The following is a 25,745-nucleotide window of genomic DNA, read 5'->3' on the forward strand; positions in this document are numbered from 1 at the left end:
AGGAGCAAGGGGAGGTGGGGGGGAGGGAGAGAGAGAGAAAGAAACTTGTCCATTTAAAAAATAAATTGTAGTAACAGAGCAGCAAGTTCTATATTCAAAGCATAAAGTGGACCATTGCTATGTTAGGAAATTAAAAAGAAAAATATGAAAGGATGAAATCAAGACCTTCCACTTGGCCTCAAACACTGAAAAAACTTTTACATTGCCATGTGTTTTAATCCTGCTTCTTGTTTGGTTCCTAGAGTGCCAAGAACATGCGACCCTTTCTCCTTTCTGACCTTATTTTGCTTTTTCCACTTCGGGATTTCTAACGTGAAAAGGTCTGGTGCTTTCGGAGGGAGGCGTGCCAACAATCTTGCTCTGGGGCTCAAACTGGCGGGCTGGTGCCCTTTGCCAAGCCCTCCCCTACCAAATCTGTTTTGTCTCCTGCTGGGCTGAGTCACATAGAATAGATAGATAGTTTATCAGCACATGTCCTCCAGATCATATTATCTGCTTACAAATATAGCCTGTTAGCGCACAGGCCCGGGAGGCTCCAGGCAGCGCGGCCCTTCCACTCCGGGTGTTGCTCGCGGGTGTAAACAGCCTTGAAGCCGGATCGGCCCCGTGGCCAGACCGTGGACTGTCTGCACCACCCGCACCAGGGAGGTGAGTGGCTGCCGGTCTCTCTGGCGGCGGCGGAGGGATGTTAGAGGAGCAGGTGGGTGGGCTGTCCTGCTGCGAGGGGAGAGGCGTGTACCCTGCTGGATAGTTGCCGGTGGCCGCGCGCTTGGTGGCTCCGGTCTCCCCGGTGCACGGTGAGCTCAGCCAGATTGCTGACGGAACATCATCCCCCCAAACACTGGGGAGGTAGTCATCCATGTCTATTTTAGTTCAAAAACTACAATTGAGTGGGGCACTGGGAGAGCGGATGGGGCTCTTAGGTGCCATCCGTGGGGCTGCTCCCGTGGCAGGGTCCCCACGAACCTGCTCCTGGATGATGGGTTACTCTGAGCGCACTGCCCTAGTGTCCAAGGCTGAGCTCAATCTGCTCCAAAGTTCTGTCCAGGAGTGATAAATCAAATTTGTTTGCGTCTTTTCGGGGCCTGGAGAAGTATGACTGACACCTGATGGGAGCGGGGGTGGGGAGGCCGGGCAGTCTTTCCTTCCGGAAAGCTTCTCCCGCCCTCTGGCAGGGGGCGCGGAAGGGGTGGGGCGAGGGTGAAAAGTGATCCCAGGGAGATTTAAGCAGCCCTGATGCGCCCGCCGTTCTGCCGGCGTCTATCTACCAATCTCGTCTTGAAACTCACTAACCAGGCAGGGTGAGAAAGCCTTGGATGCACATGGACCTTTGGGCTTTTATCTTACATTTGATTACTAAAGGTCTGTTATAATTTCTTTTCTTTAAATAATTGACCTTCCTGGTGCTGGACACCATCTAAAGCATTGGACTCAAATGATCACAGGTAGCTCTCTCACTAATTCTGTAAGCTGATGCTGTTGTTCCATTGTGTCCACACAGAATGGGGAGGACAAGTCCTCAGGGACAGGCGACCTAAGCCAGAGGCAGAATTCCAGCCCAGGCAGTCTGACTCAGACTTGATCTTCTTAATCCCATCTGTTCCCTGGCTTCCCCTGGTTTGAAACTCAATAGTTTAACAAATTACCATCAAAATAATCTGGTGTTTTTTGGGGAAATTTGGATCCTGTAGCATAAAAGTTCATTCAATTCAGAATGTGGCTGCATTGTTTTAACTCTACTGACCTCACTTGGGTGTCATGTCCCGTGTCCCCCCCCCCCCCCCCCCCCCCGCCCTGCCTGTCACTCCACTGTTTCACTTTTTCTTTTTTTCTTTTTGGTGTTGGGGATTGAACTCAGGGGCATACGACCACTGAGCCACATCCCCAGCCCTATTTTAATAGTATTTTATTTAGAGACGGGGTCTCACTGAGTTGCTTAGTACCTCCCCGTTGCTGAGGCTGGCTTTGAACTCGTGATCCTCCTGCCTCAGCCTCCTGAGCCGCTGTTTCTATGAGGAGCACATTCTGCCATCCAACTCTGGGGTCCAGACAGTGGCCGTGTGTGAGGGAATGGAATTTGTGAGTTACACAAGCTCCTCTTATGGTCCCTATTACACCTTGGTGTCCCTAGCAATTCCTGGAGGCTACAGTCATTCTCTTGAGCTCAGCCAGGCTGTTGATGGGGTCTTCTCCATATGCAGGACACCCCTGAAAGGATGCTGTGGAAGGGCTGGAGCTGCTCAGCCTGAGGGAAGTGGGGAGAGGTGCTGGGGGCACCAAGGGACAGGTGGGTGGGGAGGTGCCTGGTTCAGGTGAACTCTGGTACCTGCTTTGTCTCCCTCCCCTCCTTTCCTTGCTCTTTTCTCTTTCTCAACTTCACGTAGGGAGCACCAAAAAAAATGGTAGACTTGGTTGAGTCTCCTGTCAAACTCCCCCAGATTTTTCCTGTGCTGTCTGAGGTGCTAGCCTGACACCCACTCCGCACCCTTCCCCCCTGCAGCCCAGTCTGTCATTGGACAGAAAGCCTCCCCCTTCCCCCTGGCATATGACTTCTGAGTGAAGACCAGAGATCTGGTGCCAGGGGACATATTTTTCCAGTCATGCCCTCTGGCTCCAGAGTGCAGATGGCTCTGTAAGGCAATTCTGATATAACTCAGTTGGAGAGGTGGGCAGGAAAGTCCTTCAACCAAACTTGTATGGATGGCCCTTTCGTCTTCCTGCTAGGTCTCTCTGGTCCTCTCCTGTTCCCCACCACAGGGCATTGCTCTTCTGGCTCCTGCAGCAGTTGGGTCAGCTCTGCTGTCTAATCAGCTGAAATACTCCCTAGTGCCCATATTCTCCTCCCTAGACTGGGAACTTGGTCCCGTGGATGGACCTGCGCTCGTCTTTCTGCATTGACATACATGTCAGTTACCGAGGATTCCCAGGAATGGAAGGACAGAAACACACACTAAGTCACTGGCTCAGTGCATGTGTCTCTGTACTGAGGTTCAGAAACAGGAGCCTGGCATCTGCAGCCCTCGTAGGGCTCAAGCCTCCCTCCCCTCCGGGTCTTCCTATCTGCTGCTGTGTGACCTACTTGGTGTTGACGGGGGCTCCTGTCAGTGAGCTGTGGTTTTTCTATGGTTTGGTTCATGGACAGATAAAACGTAACAACACCCACAAAAATCAAATAATTTGCATTAAGTTCCGTGAAGTAAATAAGTAACAGATGGAGAAAATAAGAGGAGACTCTCTCCTTGAAATGGGGAGGCTGGGAAGGCCAGACTGAGGAGAGATCCCCAAAGTTTAGAGGGTGTGTGGAGGAAGCCATGTGTGTAGGGAAGGGTGTGAGGAAGGGCATCCGAAGCTGAGGGGACCTTGTAAACAGGGAGGAATGGAGGAAGTGTGGGGAGGACCAGCACTTCCAGCGCCTGTCTACCTGCCAGCTGCGCCTTGTGCAGACTAAGCCCCGTGCTGGTTGCCATCTACACACTGGAGACTGTTGTTGGCAACTGCCAGGCAACGAACAATGACATCTCAGCTCAGGAGTTGGGACTTAGGAGGTGACCTTGCCTCCGGCCAGCTGTCCACCTTGATTGAGATGACTGGAGGAGAGAACACATGGTCACCTACCTGGAGGTCAATGGGGCAGACGGTGGGAACTGACAGCAGCAGACGTCCTCCAACCCCCTCCCCACCTCTTTGCCCACCAGGTCTGCCAAGGCTTTCCCCACAGGGCTCACTGCCCCTGTCCTGAGAATGTCTCTAGCAGGTGGCAATTGGTGGTCACATGTCTAGAACTGGAGTCCTGAGAGCGTGGAACAAACCATCATTGCTGTTTCCCTCCACAGCCCTTTTGATGCTTCTCCTCAGAACAGGTTTTCGGGCTGGAGGACTGAAAAAGGGAGGTCCAGGAATCTGGAAGGCATCAGAGAGAAAACAGAGCCAGGAAAAAGCAATTTTGTAAGGTTGTTTATGAACTCCTGGGCTGCTCATAAACCTGAACAGGAAGCAGGTCACCACCCACATTCCAGACTGGTCACTGGATGGTGCACATGGAATTTAGCTGAGTGCATTGCCAAGACTGAAAGTGAAGGGACATGGGAATCACAGGAGGCAGATAGGAATTGTGTCTTCACTCAAGTATATTCATTTATTTGGTACCAGAGATTGAACCCAGGGGTGCTTAACCACTGAGTCACGTCCCAACCCTTTTTGTTTTAAGACAGGGTCTTGCTAAGTTCTTTAGGCCTTCACTAAATTGCTGTGGTTGGCTTTGAACTTGGGATCCTCCTGCTTCGGCTTCCCCAAAGCCTTTTTTCTTATGGAGGTTTAATATAACTAAGGAGTTACATCTACTATTCTACTGAAGAGACTATGTCTGTGTGTGCGCATGTGTTTGTGTGTGCTGTGATTAATTCATTTAACTTATCGTATAGTACGTGACAATCTAATGGAAAGATTAGATGCATATATCAGAAAGTTCCATAGAATGTGGAGCCATGGGGCTTGGAGAATGCCCGAGGGGCTTTGGGAAGCCAGCTGAGGTGTAGGGGACAGATGTGATGCCCTAGAGGATCTGGCCTAAGGTGAGTGTTGAATTATGACTTGTGTACAAAGAGTACTACCTGACCATAAGAAACTGCCATTCTGGAAGTCCTAGGGCATGCCATCATTATTTAAGGCAGGCAATTCATTCATATTTCATTTTCAAAGTTCACGTTAAAATTATTTTCTTCTGTGTGCCTGACATATGTATTTTTTTTTTCAAATAGGTAATTTCATGCTGCCACAATGGGACATAAAGTGGTGGTGTTTGACATTTCTGTTGTCAGAGCCTTGTGGGAAACTCGTGTCAAGAAGCACAAAGCTTGGCAGAAGAAGGAGGCGGAAAGGCTCGAGAAAAGCGCCTTGGAAAAGTATGTGTTTTTGTGCCTGTTGTTCTTGCTTGTTTAGTGAATGTCATTCAGGCAGGCCACTGTCGCCTTGGAGGAAGATGCTTTTCCTCTGGGATTTCTCCCTGTCTGCAACACTTTCCTCGTTGGACTTCAGAACCCTGATGCTGTTGCTGAACACATGTGCACTCAGCTTCTTAACAGAAACAACCATAATTGCAAGAACCTACATATAATCCAAGCACCATGTTAGACCAGGGGAGACAGGGAAGCCCTGGCCATTCCTCTACTGCCAAATGCCATAGATGGTGCTTAGCCAGCCTTCACTGAGCTCACTCACGTAGCTCTCTGATGCTCTCGGCTCTGGCTATGTCTACTGGTGCCCCTGGGGCAGCTAGCTCTCTGTCATGCCTCACCTGTTGAGCTGGATCTAGGTAAGATTCATTTGGCACATTTACTTAAATTGAAATGATGCAATCGGATGAACTCTCATATAAACTCCTGAAGTATGAGTCAAAGAAAATTATGGACACAAAAACTAAGTTGAGTTAGTATTTTGGAAAAAGTGCATTCATGGAAGATATGAATTTATGGTGTTGTAGGGACAGATGAGGCAAGGCACTGAAGATAGCAGGAAACAGTTTTATTTGGCTGCAGCCAGGTTCAGAGGGCACAGCTTCTGCTGTAATCAATTATTCAATCCCCTGAACTCCAAGTTCAGGTAGTTTCAGAATTTTATACCTACCATGTAAGGGGAGGGGCTCAGAAGCACACAATCTGTAGAAGTTCACAGCTTTTTTTGTCACTGTTTTGGGCACGTTAACCATTCAAGGACACCTGAGAAGGGGAGAGCTTCTTCTCCCCTTTCTTTCCTCCCCCTGCCAGCTGTTACCGCAGAGCCCAATTTGTATCTTCTCTTAAAAATGTAGACATCTCTGTGAAGCCCAGCTCAAGGCCAGAGGCCTTGTTTACACACTTCTACAAACTACTATACTAGATACAAGTTTGTAAAAATCTAGTAAGGGGGTGTCCAGCACCTGGAGTGCTGATTTCTTCCCAGCTGGTGGCCAAGTAAAACAGGGCAGCATGAAAATAGGAAGTTTATCTACGTTGAACTCTTTGGCAGAGACTCTTTTGCTGACAGTCCCAAAATCAGCCATGGTGAAGATTTCTGGAGAATCCTAGTTAAGACTTTGCTGTGAAGGAAGGGGGTGCCACTACAATGGTAAATTATGTAGTGCCAATTAGCAGTGTCCAAGATTGATAAATGTATGAGGAGGAAGGTGACTTTGCATATGTGTATAACTTTTATTCTGTGAAGAAATCCAAACCAGAGCTCTCGGATGAGGCACTATGGGTGTGGTTAAGGTGAAATGAGATTCTGATTGGTTGACTAGTTCTCAAACAAGTCCAGACCCACATCCAGATGGCAAATGGCGGAATATTTGTCCTCCTTAAGCAAAGCAACAAAAGGTGTAAACACCTCTACACAGTTCACACAGGTAGGATTGACTCTGAATTAGGCTTAGTGTCATTTGGTTTGTGCTGTGCCTCATTTCAATCTAAGACAAAAACCTTCTTGGGGATTTTTAGGCTTTTCTAGCTCAAGGTACGAAGAGCAGCCCCGAAGTTGGTGGGGCAGGTGAAGAGGAACATGGTGTAGGGGTGTGGAGGGAAATGGAATGTTCAATAAAGAAATTTTTAGTTTCACAGAACCTTTAGCAACGGTGGAAATGAATTTCTCTTCTTTATAGTTGTGTTTGTGTTTCTGTAATATAATTCATGATTATTAGTACTATTTGAAAGTTAACTTAGTTTTTTCTTGGAGTCCGTTTCCTGTACCGAAATTAATATATTAAAAATACTGATAAACAGGTGTGGTGGTGCACACCTGTAATCCCAGTGGCTCTGGAGGCTAAGGCAGGAGGTTCAAAGCCAGCCTTAGCAATGGTGCTTTGCAACTCAGTGAGACCCTGTCCCTAAATAAAATTCAAAATAGGGCTGGGGATGTTGCTCAGTGGTTAGGGCCCCTGAGTTCAATCCCCAGTACCAAAAAACAAAAACAAACAAACAAAAACCCCCAAAACACAACAACCACAAACTGATGAATGCCTGATTGTAAAAGGCAATTAACTTGTTAGCTTAAATTTACTAAAATATGTAAAATCCTCCAATTTGTTCTGCTACTTCTCTTCAGAGTATTTCATTTTATACTGCTGTATTTGTCTCATGAATTACATATCAACTGTTAAAAGTTGTAGAGATAAAATACAGAAAACCACTCCATCTAAATGACACTTGATCATTTAGAGGGAGAAATAAAAGAGCTATTGCCAGGTTCTGAGTGAAGCATTTTTTAGTCAATGAGGGCATTTGCCAGATGGACTTGGATCGTGGGCTCATTTCCTAAGGAAAAAGATATTTCAATACACATTTATTGATTTAATGAGTAGAGCTTGCTGGGTGCAAGGGCCATAATCCCAGAGACTTGGCTGGCTGAAGCAGGAGGATTGAAAATTCAAGGTAAACCTCAGCAACTTGGCAAGGCCTTGTTTCAACATAAAAAATTAAAAGAGTCACATCCCCAGCCCTATTTTACATTTTATTTTATTTAGAATGTTGGTGCTCAGTGGTAGAGCACCCCTGGGTTCAATCTCCAGTATCAAAAATTTAAAAATAAACAAATAAATAAAAATTAGTAAAACACTCTAATGGCATTTGTTTTGTATATTTATCTCATATTTGAAGTTCTATGAAAATTAATTCTGGAGAAGATTTCAGATTCAATTATATGGGTGATAAAGCATAAACTTAATGACATTTTATTTATTTTAATTACTTTCAAGGAAGAGAATGGAAATTTAAGAAATAGTTTATATTCTCATTGTGACTTTTCTTTCATTAGGTTTCAGAAGCAATAAGACAAAACATTTCAAAAAGAAATACAAAGTATATTTGGTGTATAATCATTCTGAATGGGGTTTTTCTAATTTCCCTTTCTCCATTTGCATTGGCTATATAAAATCTGTGAAATACTTATATCAATTTGCAATTAATGACATAGGAAAGATGTATTATATAGGGCTTAACAGCTGCTATCTCATTCCATTGCCAAAATTTACCTTCAAGTTCGGTTTAAGAAACAAGGCAAGAAAAGTTAAGAGACATGAATCGAGAAGAGTTCTGTGAATACAACAATTTACAGTGGTGGTGCTATTGGTCATTAACATTTTGGAGGGATCACTTTTTTTTTGTATTGGGAATTGAACCCAATGCTTAACCATTGAGCCATATTCACAGCCATTTTTTTTTTTTTTTTTGGTGGTGCTGGGAACTGAACTCAGGGCTTTGTGCATTCAAGGCAAGCACTCTACCAATTAAGCTATATTCCCAGCCCCCCAGCCATTTTTTGTATAATATTTAGAAGCAGGGTGTCGCCGAAGGCCTTGCTGAATTGCTGAGGCTGGCTTTGAACTTGTGATCCTCCTGCCTCAGCCTCCTAAACTGCTGGGATTATAGGCATGAACCACTGCTCCAGGCCCAAATTGCTTCTCAAGACCGTGGTGGCCATTCCCCCAGAGAGTGACTGTGGCCTCTGCTCCTGTTTCAGGATAAAGGAGGAGTGGAACTTCGTTGCCGAGTGCAGGAGGAAGGGCATCCCCCAGGCTCAGTACTGTAAGAATGGCTTCATTGACACCAGCGTGAGGCTTCTGGAGAGGATCGAGAGTAACTCGCTCTCCAGGCCGAGCTCACTTGCCAAGGACAGAGGCAAGCAGAGCAACCCATTTGTGTTTGAACTTTCGGGGGAGCACTGGAAGGTGAGTGCAGCCCACTGTCTGCAGGAAGTGGGAGTGAACTGAGCCCCAGGCCTTGGCCTTTAGACAGCTTTCCAGTGGGTGAACAGGAGCCCATTACCTGCTGTGGACTGGGTTTGCCCATCTTTTCCTCTGAGAAATGGCAGCATAGAAAAGAACAGCGGGATCCTCTTGGACCCCTCTAAGGCTGGGCAGCTGGGACCTTGTGGCCCTCCCTAGGACAGCATAGTCTATATTTAAAAAATTTTTTTTTTTTTTTTTTTTTTTTTTTTTTTTAGTACTAGAGATTGAACCTCATGGTGCTTAACCACTATTCCACATCCCCAGCTCCCCCACTATTTAAAAATTATTTATGTATTTATTTTACAGTAGAGTACATTTTGACATATTTTACACAAAAGGAGCACAGTTTCTCATTCCTCTGGTTGTACATGGTTCAGGTTCATTTGGCTTGTGTGATCATACATGTGTATAGGGAAATAATGTCTGTCTCCTTCTACTGTCCTTCCCATCCCCTGACTCCCCTCTGAACAATCCAAAGTTCCTTCATTCTTCCCTTACCCCCACCCCCCTTGTCCCTGCCTCCACTGTGGATCAGCATCAGTTTATCAGAAAACATTTGGTCTTTGGTTTTTTTTGGGGATTGGCTTATTTCACTTAGCATGATATTCTCTAGTTCCATCCATTTACCTGTAAATGCCATAATTTCATTTTTCTTTAAGACTGAGTAATATTCCACTGTGTATAGGTACCACATTTTCTTTATCCATTCATCCATTGAAGGACATCTAGGTTGGTTCCATAGCTATAAATATTGATGTGACTGCGTCATTGTAGTATGTAGTATGTTGGGTATAAACAGAGGAGTGGGATAGCTGGGTCAAATGGTGGGTCCATTCCAAGTTTTCTGAGGTATCTCCATAGTGCTTTCCACAGTGGTTGTACAAATTTGCAGTCCCACCAACAATGTGTGAATGTACCTTTTCCCCCACATCCTCACCAACACTTATTATTGCTTGTATTCTTCATAATTGCCCCCCAGCACTTTTTATTTAGACAAGGGTCTCGCTGTGTTGCTTAGGGCCTTGCTAAGTTGCTGAGACTTTGACTTTGCGATCCTCCAGCCTCAGCCTCCTGACTGGCTGGGATTACAGGCCTTGTGCCACCATGCCCAGCATCGCTTTTTGTTCTTTAAATAAGAACTGGTTTCAGGGGCTTTGTGCACACCGAGGACTGGTTCTGATCCAAGTCATTCATTCTCTTAGGAGCTGCCTGACTCGTTGAAGGAGCAGACACACCTGAAAGAATGGCACATTTGCAATACCCTGATTCAAATCATTCCTACATACATTGAGCTGTTTCAAGCAATGAGGATTCTGGATCTGCCAAAAAACCAAATCTCATGTCTTCCAGCTGAAATTGGTATGTTGTGTAGCAGGAAACTCCAGCGCTCTTGTCTGTGGTAAGCAGGAAGCTATTGGGCAGGTGACACTGTGCCAATTCTGGGTTTCCTCCTCCAAGTGCTTAAGTATGTCACTGGGCAGGGCTATTCCAGGGGTCTCAGAGCTTTTTTCTGGTGTTTGCACATACCTTACCAGGTGTGTCAAGACCACAAGGCCCCTGAACACCCTCTTACCCAGCCTGATCTCAGGATTGTTTATGCCGCTGCTAACTTTAAAGGATGAGGTGACATCTCCCCCAGAGAGCAGGCTTGCTGGCTGCTTGCTGTAAAAGCCCTGTGTTTCCTGAGCTTGGTGTTCTTTAGTGTTACGTGTGCAGAATCTTCCTGGGTCATCTGTATCACCCTTGGTGGACTTGATTATAAAGGGAACCCATGTACGTGTGCTGTCTCTTCTACTAGTGATCCACAAAGCAGGGGAATAGTGTGAAGTAAAGTCAAGACAAGGCAAGGTCAATGCCTCTATTCCTTGCCTGGTTTCTGGAAAGGCAGACAGGAGCTTAGAAGTTTTAGTGCTGAAAAGTTCTAACTTTGACATAAAGGGCCGTTTTATCTTCTGCTCCTTCATTTTATAGATTGGAGAAAGCAAGTTCTAGGGAGGTCAGATGACTTGGCCACCATCACTCAGCTGTTGACTTGAGGACTTCTTGAGAGCCTGGTCCAGAAGCCAGATTTTACCATATCCAGCTCATTTGGGGGCAGGCTCACAGTGCTTATAAGTGACTTAATACAGTTTTGTTTTGTTTTGTTTTGTTTTTGGTGGTGGTGGGGCACTTATCCACTGAGCCACATCCCCACCCCTTTTTAATTGATTTATTTTGAGACAGGGTCTCACTAAGTTGCCCAGGATGCCCTGGATCCTCCTGCCTCAGCCTCCTGTCTCTGGGATTACAGGCGGGTGCCAACCTGAAGGACCTACTCACGGGAGCTTAACTTTTTCTGATGCCAGGTCGTCTGAAGAACCTGAAAGAACTCAATGTGAGTTTCAACCATCTGAAGAGCATTCCTCCAGAACTAGGGGACTGTGAAAATCTAGAAAGATTGGACTGTTCTGGAAATCTGGAATTAATGGAGCTTCCATTTGAAGTAAGATGAAAACATTTCTGCTTTATGATTTACTTTCATTCAGTTCCCTACAGGAATGGTCCATGGTGTGGGCAAGAATTTTTAGAAGATAAAATCCATCACATTTTTCTGACATTTCAATTACCTTATGACCATAATCATAACATCTTTAAAAATGTTATGAAACTAGACCAGGGCCTGCATTTAGAAATGCTGTTGAGGGAAAACATCTTATTTTCACATGAGCTATTATAATTTTATGCCTATTTAATATCTGATGCCTGTTGTCTCTGATGCAAATCCTGATTTATTTATCTACTATGGCTAAACTGCAGATAAATCCAAGGGTAAAACATTTTTTTCATATGCTCCTAACCGACTTGTAGATGTCTAGAATTGTCATAGGATTCAAGAAATGCACAGATTTTTTTTTTTAAGAGAGAGTGAGAGAGAAGAGAGAGAGAGAGAGAGAGAGAGAGAGAATTTTTAATATTTATTTTTTAGTTATCGGCGGACACAACATCTTTGTTGGTATGTGGCGCTGAGGATCGAACCCGGGCCGCATGCATGCGAGGCAAGCGCGCTACCACTTGAGCCACATCCCCAGCCCGCACAGAATTTTTAAAAAGATTCATTTATTTCTTTTGGTCTGTGTTCAGGGAGAAATGATTTTGAATAATTTTTTGATAAAATGGAGAAGATAAAAGAATACAGTTTTCATTGTCAAATAAAACTCAATGAGTTTCCTGTGCTGAAACGGAGAAAGGATTATACAATTCTGCCAGTGAAGCATGGGTTAAAAATGATTATTACTAAAAATGATTATTACCCAGCCACCCAGGAAGCGTGTTATTTCCTTTCCTGGGTGGGAGGACGTGGCTGCTTCTGCTGTTAGCATCCATCTCAGTCCAGCAATGTCTGATGCTTGTCCCTGTGAGGGTGCAGAGTTTTGGATTCCCTGCACAGATCTGCTCATCTTCTAGTCTTCCCCAATCCAGGAATGGGGATGTTCTGGATGTTCTTGGATGTTCTGGCTGGAAGTACATCAATTCATCCTTGATCTCTCTTGCTCCCATGAGCCATGTATAACCTAAACAAATCCCGTCCAGCCGGTCCTTCAGAGTATATCATGTCTGACCACTGCTCGTTCATAACCTTTCCCCTAGCACCCTGATCCACCCCAGAGCTGTCTATCATCTGGACTGGGGCATACCCTGGTAGGCGGCTGTCTCCACCCCTTCTACTCCCCACCCCCGTTCATTGAGGTATGATGTACATGTCATAAAATTTACCCATCCTAAGTGTATAGGATGATTCAGTTTTAGGATATTTCCTTCACCTATCCCCCAATTTTCCTTTTGCCTACTTGCTATTATTGCTTGCTCTGCCCTCAGCAGTAGGCAACCACAAATCTGTTCATATCTCTGTGAAGCTTATCTTTTCTGGAAATTTCCTAGAAATGGAATCATGCTATAGTTTTCTGAGTCTGACTTCTTTCCCTTAGCATGATATTTTTGAAGTTCTTCATTCGTGTTATAGCACATATGGATTGAGGGAAGGGTCTAGATTTTGTTTTGTTCCCACCCCTCCTTTTTTTTATTTATGAAAGTAGAAGCTCCCTGAGGGCAGCCACAGTGTGAAGTTTATCTTGGAAACCCAGGAAAAGATCCATAGGAGATGCTTCAAAATACATACTGGATTGGTCTGCTTTGCATCGATACCTAGAGATGCCTTTGAAGAAGAAATGTCAATCTAAAAATTATTAATCGAACTTAATTCCCACTCTTATAACGGTAATTAGAATATTTTGTTATTCCTTTCTAGCTAAGTAATTTGAAGCAAGTTACATTCGTAGATATCTCAGCAAACAAGTTTTCCAGTGTCCCGATCTGTGTCCTGAGGATGTCTAATTTGCAGTGGCTGGATATCAGCAACAATAACCTGAATGACCTGCCACAAGATATAGACAGGTAGCTACTTGCCTGCCGAAGGTGAGGTATATGAATCAGTTACTAACGCCTTAACGCTGTGAACATTGTTAAGATGCATGACACTTGAATATGCTTTGAATCAATTAATTAATCATTTAATCAATTGATCAATTAATTTTTCAGAGTGTATTGCTCCTAGGAAATTATAGAATAAAACAATTTCTAATTGGCATCACACATGTATATGGATACATGCATTTGAGTACCTCTTCACTGTCTTGGTGAACTGTAATTTGCTTCATTTTTTCATAAAACAGCACCATTACCTTTCCATTACTCCATAGAAGTAGAAAATGATTACATATAAAATAGAAACCTATCACTCTATGTTTAGAATATTAGTGAGGACAATATTTATTATTTTCATTTACTGATTTTTTTAATACACAATCTTTCAAACAACTAGTATGCTTGTTTTCAAACTGTATCCTTGTAGTTATTTCATGTTCAAAAAATAATTATTATACTAAAATATATAAGACTGATTGATTGATCGATTCATTTCACCAATATTATCAGGCTCCCATGAGTGGGCTGGGCTTAAAGTGCTGAATAGAACACAATCTCTGGCCTCTTGAATCTACAATCTTATTTATCAAGAGACAGAAGTAAGCTCTTAGGACAGAGGCCAGCAATGGCTGGGGCCTGAGTGCCACCCCAGATGACATTTCCTACTCTTGTACATACAATGCGTAGAATGCTCTCTATGGCATGAGAAGACAGAGCTCAGAGGATTTTTGATGAGAATAACTGGGGACTGTCTAAGTTTGAAACATGAGAGGAACTTTGTGAAATATCTGTGGGATTAGTCACGACTTTGCAAATGAATGAAAGAAAAATCCAGGGAACAGGATTTCTGGACAAATGGAGGGAGGGCCAGTGAAGTAGAATAAAATGGAAAACAGTTAAATATATTTGGAAAATATTTTGCTCATTTCCTTTTCACTCTGCGGTTTTCTTCCCATTTTAGTGTGAGAATATAATGGTGGGAGAAGAGTAACCATGCTTCTAAACTGTGCGAAAGGAAATCTGTTTCCAAAATCTGTTTGTTCTCATTCTAACACTGGTGTGATTTCTTTCCTGTGCTCTGTTAGCCCTTGGAAATACAGGAGACATGGAGAGGAAGGGATATACTGGTTTTTGAGGCCCCATGGTGACCTACTGTGAATTGTACAATGTATTTATCCTGCTTTTTATTTATTTTTTTTTGGGGGGGGTACCAGGGATTGAACCCAGGGGTGCTTTACCACTGAGCCATATCTCCAGTCCTTTTTCATATTTTATTTAGACACAGGGTCTCACTGAGTGGCTTAGGCCTTGCTAAGTTGCTGAGGTTGGCTTTGAACTTGTGATCCTCCTGCCTTAGCCTCCCAAGCAGCTGGGATTACAGGGGTGCACTACCACGTCCAGCTACCTTGCTGCTTTATCTGTGTCTTCCACTGGTTATTAAGTCAGCAAAAACTTTAAAAAAAAAATCATGTTATCTGGTGTGGTTTTATTTATTTATTTATTTAAAATGTAAAGTTTAGCTTGTTCTCATACGCATCACATAGATGGAATCCGATCAGGAGGGGTTGCCTTCTGGAATCTGTAATTGGCTAGGAGGCCAAGTCCTCGTGTTCTGATCCTCTCTACTTCTCCTCAGGCTGGAAGAACTGCAGAGCTTTCTCTTGTATAAGAACAAGTTGACCTACCTCCCGTACTGCATGCTGAACCTCAAGAAGCTCACTTTGCTGGTTGTCAGTGGGGACCATTTGGTGGAGCTCCCAACTGCCCTTTGTGACTCCTCCACGCCATTGAAGTGAGTAGACCAGAGATCCTGGTAGACACAGTCAGACACAGGGAGAGAGCAAAGAGCCTCCAGAGCCTGGGAGCCTGTCTCAGAACCAGATTAGATGGTTCTCCTACCCTAGAGAACCTGATCCCAGTTTGCTTTTCACTGGATTTGGAAGTTTGGTGCACATGGCATGAGAAGATAGAGCTCAGGGAACCAGGGAACAGGATTTCTGCACAAATGCTACTTGCTGATTGAAGGCATTGGGAGACGGATGCCAGGAGACCCCTGTTGCTCAGCACAGATACGCCTGTTGTCCCTGGGGGGTCAGCCACTGTTCACGAAACCCTCCCTGGGTGCCTTGTCCTTTTGATTTCCTAAACGAACCCATAAACCACCCTAAGCTAAGATAATCATCCATGCAAATATGATACAAACAGACTGGGATCTGGGGGAGACATAGTCTTTCTTACCCTGGATGTGGAAGCCCCAGCTCCATCATTCCCTCAAATGACTCTGAGACAGCTGGTGTGACTCCCTGGAGCACATCCTGCCAAAATTTGGAGCCATGGGGTTTCCCCTATCCCTTCTACCCTGAGACCATTTTGGAGCCTTAGCAGCTTGGAGCCTTTCCAGAACCTTCACCCAGGGAAGCTCTGGTGAGAACCACCTTCTCTCTGTGTCCAGAGACCCATCTTCTGTGAAGGCCACAGGTTCTCTCTCACTGGTAAATGCTCACTATCAACGTAGAGTTAAGTCTTCCTTGTCTCTCTGTCACTGCAGTAAGACAAGTGGCAAACAAATACAGAGGTTTAACTGCTGGGAAGAGAGAGACCCATTTCATGCCTGCGTAAATGCAAGATTAGTAGAGGTACAAGACATTCCCCACCTGTTCTATTCTACTCCTTCCCCTGGAATGGGTCTTCCAGGGTCCTCCTCCGCTATGTTAGGAATGTTGTTTGGGGAGAAGATCACTGGTGAGACAGGTAGGAGGATCCAATGCATTTGGGCACCAGGGAACATCTGAGAGAAGTCAGGGTAAAACCATCACATCACTGAAATAACTTCCAATGGTGCAGCTGTAGAATTTGGCGATCTCAGAGTAACGGATGAAAGCTCTTTGAGCTGACGAATGTTCAATAAAAAGATTAGATACAGGCTGGGCATGGTGGCACACACCTATAATTCCAACAATTTGGGAGGTTGATAAAGGAGCATTGCTGAGGCTGGCTTTGAACTTGTGATCCTCCTGTCTCAGCCTCCCGAGCTGCTGGGATTACAGGCGTGAATCACTGCTCTCTGCAAAGGTTGGCTTCTAACGTTAGGAATTTTTTGCTTAAACATGAACAGTTGGAAATGAGGTATTTTCCATGCTTTCTTGAATAGATTCATAAGTCTGATGGATAATCCTATTGATAAGGCCCAGGGTCAAGATGATGATGAGATAATGGAAAGTGAACAGGAACGGCAACATTTTGATAAAGAATTTATGAAAGCCTATATTGAGGATCTTAAAGAAAGAGGTGAGTTGCTCATATTTAAAATTATCTAAAACAAATATGAAGAATTCCACTGATCATACAATATATTTATTAACATAAATCATTTTGACAAAAAGTTCATTGATTAGGGAGTCAGGTTACTCTGTAACCATTTACTCCTCACCAAAGAACCCAAATGATAAATTTCCTTAAAAATCGTCCTTGAATGCTGGACACATCATCAAGTATTGGGCAGAGAGGCTGAGAAACATACACTCGAGATGCAAGGGCTCTATTATTAACTGTTTGTGGGTTTTAAACTAAATCATATTTGCAAAACAACATTCTATGCTAAGGGGAAAATAAATGATTCCATTTCAAAAGTCTGCTTACATTTTTGGAAAAAGTTATATCATCTAAATCAAAAAATACCTGTGTAAAGATCACAAAAAGAGCCAGGCACGGTGGTGCACGCCTGTAATCCCAGTGGCTCAGGAGATTGAAGTAGGAGGATGGTGAGTTCAAAGCCAGCCTCAGCAATGGTGAGGAGCTAAGCAACTCAGTGAAACTCTTGTCTCTAAATAAAATACAAAACAGGGCTGGGGATGAGGCTCAGTGATTGAATGAGTTCAATCCTCACTACCCACCCCCCACCAAACAACAACAACAAAACAAACTCACACAAGGAAAAATGCAAGATGCCTAATAATCACTGCTTAATTTTCCAGTTGTTTAATAGTCCAGGTGCAAGCCTCACAGAATTTAGGGAGGAGTTTGTGCAGACTCCACTGCCTTTGGGGATGGGCACTGTGGGCAGGTTGCCTCAGCCCCCTTCAGGAGACACCATACATGTGAGCACTCTTCCCCCTCATTAGCAGGTGTCTGAAGAATTAGTCATTCAGACACTCAGAGATTTCATTGGCATTAATGGAAAATGCCATTTATTTGGCAAACCAAAAAACTTTAACAAAATGAAGATAATTTCTATTGCTATCTCTAATCTATTTCTGTTGCTACCTCTAATCTGGCTCTCCCTAATCTCAAGTGCTGAATTATTTTGAAATAAAGTAGAAATTTATGCAAAATATGAAACCTAAGCCCAGCACAGTGGTGCACACCAGTAATCCCAGTGATTCAGGAGACTGGGGAAGGATGATTCCAAATTTGAGGCCAGATTCTGCTGGTGAGCCCTGTCTCTAAAAAAAAATATATATATATATATATATATAGGCTGGACCAGGCTGGAGTTGTATCTCAGTGCACATGTGAGGCAGTAGGTTCAATTCTCAGCACCACATTAAAATAAATAAAATAAAGGTATTTTATCTATCTACAGCTGGACAAAAAGGGGGTGTGGGGGTGGTGATACTGGGGATGTGGCTCAGTGGTTAAGGGCCTGTGGGTTCAATCCCTGGTACCAAAACAAAAAACAAAAACAAAAATACTTTATTGTTATCTTTATTGTTACTTTATTCATTTTTATGCTATTATGTAAAAATACATAATAATAGTGCTATTATGTAAAAATACAAGAAAGAACTAGAGGATATAGATATGAAGTGTTGAATCTATGAGAATAGAAATAATAATTCACTTTTAAAGTCAATCAGTTAAAACTTATTTATTATTCAGTAGTTATTAATAGTGACAAATATATAGAAATGTATTTACTTAAATTAAATACCTCATTTATGAAAGATACTTGTTTTTTAAAATTACCTTTAGTGATGATGAGTTTTGATCCATTCACTTATTTCTGAACAATTGTAATAATTTGATCCTTTAAAAATATATTCATATTAGGTTGAATCAAATGATATTACTAATATTCAGCTAGTTTTGACCTACAGAAATGGCAATTTCTTTTTTTCTTTTTTCTTTTTTCTTTTTTTGGTGGTGCTGGGGATTGAACCCAGGGCCTTGTGCATGTGAGGCAAGCTCTCTATTGACTGAGCTATATCCTCCCAACCCAAGAAATGGCAATTTCTTAAAGTCCAAGTTAGATATGGTCATGTGTATGTTTTGAATTTTTAAAAATTCTTTTGCATTTATTCATTCATTCGTTTATTTTTGGTACCAGGGATTTGACCTAGGGGTACTTAACCACTGAGCCACATCCTCAACCCTTTTTAATATTTTATTTAGAGATAGGGTCTCCCTGAGTTACTTTGAGCCTCGCTAAGTTGCGAGGGCTGGCTTTGAACTTGAAATCTTCCTGCCTCAGCCTCCCGAGCTGCTGGGATTACAGGGAGGTGCCACTGCACCCCACCTGCTTGCTTTGCTTTATCGCAGTCTTCCCTTTTTCTCTCCTTCCCCATCAGTTATAGAATCCATGTCTATCAGCAAAAAACACTAGATTCTGCCAGTCCACCTGGACCTACAATCTCCTGTGGTCTGAGGTTGATGAGGAGCTTGAAGCCCTCACTGTTCCTTGAACTTTGGACTCTGGGTCTGGGATGGGGTCTTCACAGGAGCATTTCTAACAACTCCTGGTTGTGTTGGTGCCTTCAGTCTGAGACGACCCACATTTCTGAGAACCATTGGTATAGAACATCCTTGGACAAAATTTAGCTGTGAAGGCTGAGGGATGTGGTAGCAACTAGTGGAAAGAGCAAGGCAGAGAGAAGGTGCACTTATTAAGGTCATGCTTGGCTTAGGGATAGCCCAAATTTTTCTCATAAACCAGCCTTCCTTCCACCTGATACCTATAGTCCCTTGTCTTTGTCCATCTATTTCTATTTTTATTGTTTCAACTTTTATTATTATAGGGCTGTATACTTTCTAAATCCTTGACACAGCTGTGTTAGTTGTTTGGAAAGATTGCCAAGGACAAGATTTAATGATTCCATCTTACATATAAACATTCCTAAGCTTGGCTACCCATTAGTGATGGTTAACTTAACGGTGATTAATTCATTATTCACCACTTACACATTATCTCCATGCTTAAAATATTAAGTGGCAATAATAATAAAAGGGTGAATGACTAATGAAGTATTTTTTTTTCTCCTCATAGAATCTGTGCCCAGCTATACCACCAAGGTATCTTTTAGCCTTCAACTTTAACATCATTCATCAGAAGACTGCAAAATCTCACCATCCTGTGGAGCTTTACAACTTTGTGTATAGGTCATGTCATATAGGAATCATGGCTTGTGTTTTAGGACAAAGTCTATTAACCACTGTCATAGTCATTAAAAAAAAAAATTTTCAAATTTCAAATATATGAATATCTTCCTCTATGGGCTTAAGAATTGATAAATTAGTTTATATATTGGTATTTATAGGTTCATTTGCATACAATTGTTTCCAAATAATGCACATTTAATATTATAGAAGGTTTTTTAAAAAAATTATAATTTAATGACCAAAATCTGACACTGAATGCACTGTTTTCAGAAATCAAGGGCTAAAGGATCGTGAAAAGAACCTTCATATTGGACGAGTCAGATCAGAGTTTTGTTATTTGAAAATGTTTAATACATTCTTTCTTTTACTGAGAGTAACTAACGTTCCTTGGATTTAAGTGAACTGTTACTTCCGTGATGTTTTAAATTATATTTTGGCAAGAATATTTGGAGCTCTATTTTGGCTCTCAGAAGAGACCCAGGGTGTGACTTGGGCCTTGGGGGTGGGAAGGCTGCCCATGCATGGGGTTCCAGACACTCAGATGGGGTGTGGCTGTCCCTCAAGGAAGAAGTGTGAGCCCTGCTGGGGTGGAAAGTTTTGAATGGCCTGCCTGGACAGCAACCATCCTTTCCTGAGTGGCTACCTTGGGGGTTCTGGGAGCTACCTGAGCACAGAAAGCAGAAGCAAGGCCCTCAGGGGGTCTTTCCTCCCAGGGGTCCACTTAGAGTCTGGAGACCAACTGCATACACTTCTGAGTTCATCCTGGGCAAGGCTTCCCTGTGGGTACTGCAGGGAAACTCCACCCACAGTGACCATGGCCCAGGAGGCCCATGGGACCGTATGTTATAATAGGATTCACTTCAGGGCTTTGTGATCTTAGGTCACATCACATGATTTGGATAAATCTTACAAAGTTCCTATTTTTATGCAATTGTCTTAGATTAAGAAAAACAAGATGTGACTGATTGTCTTGAAGAAATGCTTAACTAGCTTTTGTGATTAAGAAGGAAAATGTGCACACATTGACTTTCATGGTCTAGCCTGGTGATGTCCAATAGTAGCTTTCAGCAGTGAAAGAAATGTTCTGTATCTTTGTCATCCAGCGCAGTAACTGCCAGACACAGGGTTCTTGAACACTTGAACAGTGGTTGATGTGATTCAAGGACTGTATTTTAAGTGGAATTTAATTCAAATAGCCACAAGTAATTGCCCTATGTGACAACAAGGTATAGCCAGTTGGAGGTTTTGGAAGTTAATCACCTTTCATTTTTGAAAGGTGATTTTTATTTTTCTTATCCGAAGAGCTAATCTGTTCTCAGAGGCACGCAGTTCAAAAAGGTTACTTTTAACACCCCAGGTTTTTGTTCAAGTCAATATTTTGGACAAGTTCAAATATTTAATCCTCATCAGTTAGAAAATAAGCAGACCATTCTAAAACCACCTGAATGCTTCAATAAAGAGTTGTTCCAACTTGAAAACAAACTCTTGAGAAGTCTAAAAGATAAAAAGAGTAGGAAAATGAAAAATTGCTTTCATTAACACTGTAAAAATATAATCAAGATTATTGGTTGCACTACTTGAAGGATTTTGAAGTTTTATCTCATGCCATCTATAGCCAAATGGAAACTATAAGTGAAAAGGGGAGTGGGTTTTCACACAGAGAGGCTGTCTATAATTTATATCATTTTATTTCATTCACTAAAACCAGTTGTCTCAGTGTCACATATAAATAAGTGAAAAAAACTGCATTTATATATATTTCATGTTATATAATACTCTGAAAAGAAGCATGTTATTTGAATATGTTTATTAAAATACTACTTAATTTATTTATATAAGTATAAAAATACAGAAAGTTCCAAAGGTAGAAAATGCTTCTTAGTAGAAATATCCTAGAGATTTAAAATAAAAAATTTTACATGATCCATATGGACCCATGTATTATTATTATTATTATTATTATTATTATTATAAATTAATATTATTATTTTCGGGGCTGGTGATTGAACCCAGGGCCTCACACATGCTTGGCAAGTGCTCTGCCATTAACCTCCAGCCCAGGCCTTTTGAAAAATTTAATTTTGAGATAGAGTCTTACTAAGTTGCTAAGGCTGGCCTGTAACTTGCTATCCTCCTGCTTCAGCTTCCAGAGACAGCTGGGATTATAGGTATACACCACCATGCCTGGCTTCTGATGCTTAATTTAGAAAAGTTATTTACATAATAGAATATTTGTAGGAACATTAGAGGAATGAGAGAAGAATAAAATATTTCTTACAAGAAAGGTCTTCTGGTTTCAAAATGGACAACAACATCCATTTTTTTCTATGAGGGAAATGTAGGAGAGAAAAGATTTCCTTTCTCATCCATTGCTAGGTTCATGGCTGAGACTTTGATAACAAAAGACAAATTAACAAGAAAAACACATTTAATGTAAGTTTTACATGATACGAGAGCCTTCAGAAATGAAGATCCACCGGGGTGCGGTGCATGCCTGTAATCCCAGTGGCTCAGGAGGCTAAGGCAGGAGGATCACGAGTTCAAAGCCAGCCTCAGCAATTTAGCAAGACCCTGAGTAACTCACTGAGACCCAGGTTCATGTGTTACGAGGCTTGGTCCCCATCTTGGCACTATTGAGAGGTGATGAAAACTTTTTTTTTTAAAACTGGGGATTGAACCCAGGGGTGCTTCCCACTGAGCTACATCTGCAGCTCTCTCCCTCTCTCTCTCTCTTTTTTTCCTTTTCTTTTAAATTTTGAGTCAGGGTCTCACTAAGTTTTTTTAGGGCCTCGCTGAGTTGCTGAGGCTGGCCTCTAACTTGCAATCCTCCTGCCTCAGCTTCTTGAGCCACAGGGAATACAGGCCAGTGTCACCATGCCTGGCAGTGGGTCCCATTGAGAGGTCTTTGGGTCACTGGGAATGTGTTCTTGAAGGATATTGTGGGACCCAGATCTTTCCCTCGCTCTCATTCTCTTCCTGGGCATCAGGGGAGTGGCTTTGCTGTCCATGTGCTGCTCTGATGATGTGCTGCCTTGCCACAGATCCTAAAGCGACAGGCCAACCAGCTATGGACTGAAACCTCCACAACTGACCCAAAATAACCCTTTCTGTCCACAAATTGCTCATCTCAGGTATTTGTTATGGTGCTAGAAAGGTGACCACTGCATAAATCAGGAGAGAAGTTATACTCTGTAGGAGTTGAAATGGAGTGGAGGTTCCAGAACTTTATTTATTCATTTTAGTTTAATTAACTCACTCCTTGCCAGGGGCCTAGTCTTCCTAAAATATATGCCATGTCTGTGGAGAGTCCTTTGCGGCTCTTACGAATCAGCCTTTGCTGGATTTGTGTGCAATCAAGAATGTTGGAACTGAAGGCACAACACAGAGCCCTGTTCTGCCAAGTCCTGTGCAGAATCCTCCAGGTCCTTGCTAAACGGTATTCCTTGCAGCCCAGGCTTAGTATGTTTGGGTGGCAATGTAATTAGAGCCCCAAAGAATTCTTATTATTTGTTAGAGGAGTTATTTCAAAATTGCCAGTGAGAAGCACTTGGTATTTAAAGTTGAAAAAAATAAAATTGTACGGAGCAAACACTTCTCTTCAAGCTGCTTTTCCCAATATTCATGAGGCTAAGAACAATGTCCATCCTGTAAAGGGAAATATTAACCTCATGGAGTGAGCTGGAAGAGACTTCTGATTCTTCAGGGCATCTCTCCTGGGATTCCTCAGCCAGCATGTTGGTGTAGGAGATATAGTGGTCAGGACAAAAGTGACTTATGTCTAAATCAGAATGTACCTGGTTTGAACAACAAGGACATCAGAAGCATTCCCGGTGCTGATGGTGACAGTGTCCAGTCCAAAGCTCCACATGCCACTCTAATGGTTTTGTTTATTTATAGCATACTGGAAACTATGCAGGGGGAAACAGACCAGGGTTACTTGGGGGCAATCATAGAGTTTATGAGTCAAGATATTCTGCAGTTGGGTTGAACTGGATCCCTTCAATATCTGTCTTGTCTCATATAAGATTTTAAGTTTCTGGAGTTTGGCTAATACATTTAGACTGTGCTCAAAAGTTTGATGACAAATAGCGAGTCTGCAGAGAATTTGCACTTGCATTTTTGCTATTTTCCCAACAATTACTTCCAGGAGATAATTATATTATTTATGATATTGCCTCAAAAGTATGAACGTGCACCACAAAAATTGCATTTTCTAGAAATGCAAATCAAAACCACAGTGAGATATCACTTCACACCCGTTAGTATGGCCATGATAAACAAAAATCAAGAAAGAAATATTAGTAAGGATGGGGAGGAATTGGAACCCTTATGAACTGCTAGTGGGATTGTCAAATGGTGTAGACAATACGGTGGTTCCTTAAAAACTTAGAAATAGAATTTCCACAGGATCCAGCAATCACACTTGTAGGTGTCTATCCAAAACAAGTGAAAGCAGGGTCTTAAGGAGATGTGCACACTTTTATGTTCACAGCAGCACAATTTACAATGACCAATAAAATATCCATTGATAGATGAATAAACAAAATGTGGTATATACATACAATAGGATAGCATTGAGCTTTGGGAAGGAAGAAGATTCTGACACGTGCGTGATACAACTGGGATGAACTTTATTGGGTGTGGTGTAGACATTGAATCCAAGGCCTGAATGCTCTACCACTGAGATCCATGCTCAGCCCTCATGGGTGGACCTTGAGGACAATTATGCTGATTGAAATAAGCCAGTCACAAAAAGACAAATACTGTATGATTCCACTTCTGTGAGGTATTTAAAATAATCAAGTTCATGGAAAGAGAGTAGAATGGTGATTTTTCAGGGGCTGGAGGGGAGGGAGAAAGAGAAAATTATTATTTTTTTTTATGGTGCTGGGGATTGAACCCAGGGCCTTGTGCATGAGAGGCAAGCACTCTACCAACTGAGCTATAGCCATAGCCCAAAAGTTATTTTTTAAATGGGTGTAGAGTTCTGAAGATCTGTTTCACAACAATGTGAAAGTAACTATTTGATTCTGTACTTTAAAGTGGTTAACATAGTCAATTTTATGTGTGTGTGTGTGTGTGTGTGTGTGTCACCACAATTAAAAATAATTACATTTTGTTTTGTAAACTCCAATGTCAAGTCTGGCTTACAGTTACCTCTTCTGTGAATCAAAGCTCTCTGAAGTCTTGTGCTGAGTTTCTGTTCTTCAATAATCCTTTCCAGTTAACTTCTTGTTATCGTCACCTTTGCCAGTTTTACTCTAAAAACGCTCTCATTATAGAACAGAGGACAGAATGATCATTAACTAACACTGAAATTAAGGTGACATCATAATTTAGGTAATTAGAGTCTTTCAGAAGCCAAATTCTCTGGGGCTGAGAAATGACATCGGGGAAGCTCTGTATGTAGTAATTTAATCTGACAAATTAAAATAACACTTCTCACAGGAGACTTCTGTTAGTGCACAGCTCCCACTTCTATATCTGAAGTTCCTCGTAACCAGATGTTTCTTATTTGTTTAGGAACAATTTGCTGGATTCAAGGTCATCAGTCCAGCTTGCCATTCCCCCTCCTGGGTTCTAGGGGGGCTTTCCTATGACATTTCCCACTTGTGCCACTATTTTCAACATTTCTACTGAATAAACCTTTAGGAAAGAGCAGTCAGAAGCTTAGATTGTGACCCAAGAGGGGGCCAAGAGATTGTCCGTTAGTTTCACGAGCAGGATGTATTAATTGCCTATTGTTGTTCTAACAAATAACAACAAATTTGTTGGCTTAAAATAAAAAGGTATTATATTACAATCCTGTATGCCAGAAGTCCAATATAGTTCTCACTGGGCTAAAATCAGGGCACTGACAGGGAATCCAATTCCTAGTCCCAGGAGATGCAGCCGGGTGGCCTGAAGCACAGGCATGGAACTCACCATGCCGGTGCAGTTCTGAGGCATGGTGAGCCAGGGCCAAGGCAAGCCAGGTGCACCAACCTGTCGCACCCAAGGCAGCTGACCCAACCTGGTGTGGATGTCCCTCCACACATCACGGCAGTCCAGCACCCCAAGCAGCCACAATCCACCATCCCATGTCCTAAGGCACGGCAAGAAAACAAATGGGGTAGACCCAAATGGAGATGGCAGGACCAACCAATAGCATTAA

The 25,745-nt window shown here is 42.6% G+C and overlaps 1 protein-coding gene across 2 annotated transcripts; it reads left to right on the forward strand.

Moving 5' to 3' along the window:
- Positions 1–492: 492 nt before the first annotated feature.
- LRRC2 (leucine rich repeat containing 2) lies at positions 493–21,516 on the forward strand. 2 transcript variants are annotated; one of them, XM_081284887.1, is made up of 9 exons: positions 493–648; positions 4,758–4,901; positions 8,488–8,695; positions 9,958–10,114; positions 11,101–11,237; positions 13,041–13,186; positions 14,853–15,008; positions 16,368–16,504; positions 19,479–21,516. In XM_081284887.1, exons 2-9 carry the CDS (start codon positions 4,777–4,779, stop codon positions 19,526–19,528), a joined length of 1,116 nt encoding a protein of 371 aa, XP_081141013.1. In that variant the 5' UTR covers positions 493–648; positions 4,758–4,776; the 3' UTR covers positions 19,529–21,516. The 2 variants fall into 2 exon arrangements, with proteins under 2 accessions (XP_081141013.1, XP_081141014.1); XM_081284888.1 differs by lacking the exon at positions 493–648 and adding an exon at positions 1,308–1,445.
- The last annotated feature ends 4,229 nt before the right edge of the window (positions 21,517–25,745 follow it).

Source organism: Spermophilus citellus (assembly GCF_964194105.1).
Source record: "Spermophilus citellus genome assembly, chromosome: 3".
Classification (NCBI taxonomy): domain Eukaryota; kingdom Metazoa; phylum Chordata; class Mammalia; order Rodentia; family Sciuridae; genus Spermophilus; species Spermophilus citellus.

What these genes read in the sequence shown, in the direction of transcription:
- LRRC2 (XM_081284887.1), top strand. Translation starts at nt 4,777, where the DNA reads ATGGGACATAAAGTGGTGGTGTTTGACATTTCTGTTGTCAGAGCCTTG. An exon ending in GAGAAAAGCGCCTTGGAAAA is followed by an intron (nt 4,902 to 8,487) that starts GTATGTGTTTTT and finishes CTCCTGTTTCAG; the next exon opens with GATAAAGGAGGAGTGGAACT. An exon ending in ATGTCTTCCAGCTGAAATTG is followed by an intron (nt 10,115 to 11,100) that starts GTATGTTGTGTA and finishes TTCTGATGCCAG; the next exon opens with GTCGTCTGAAGAACCTGAAA.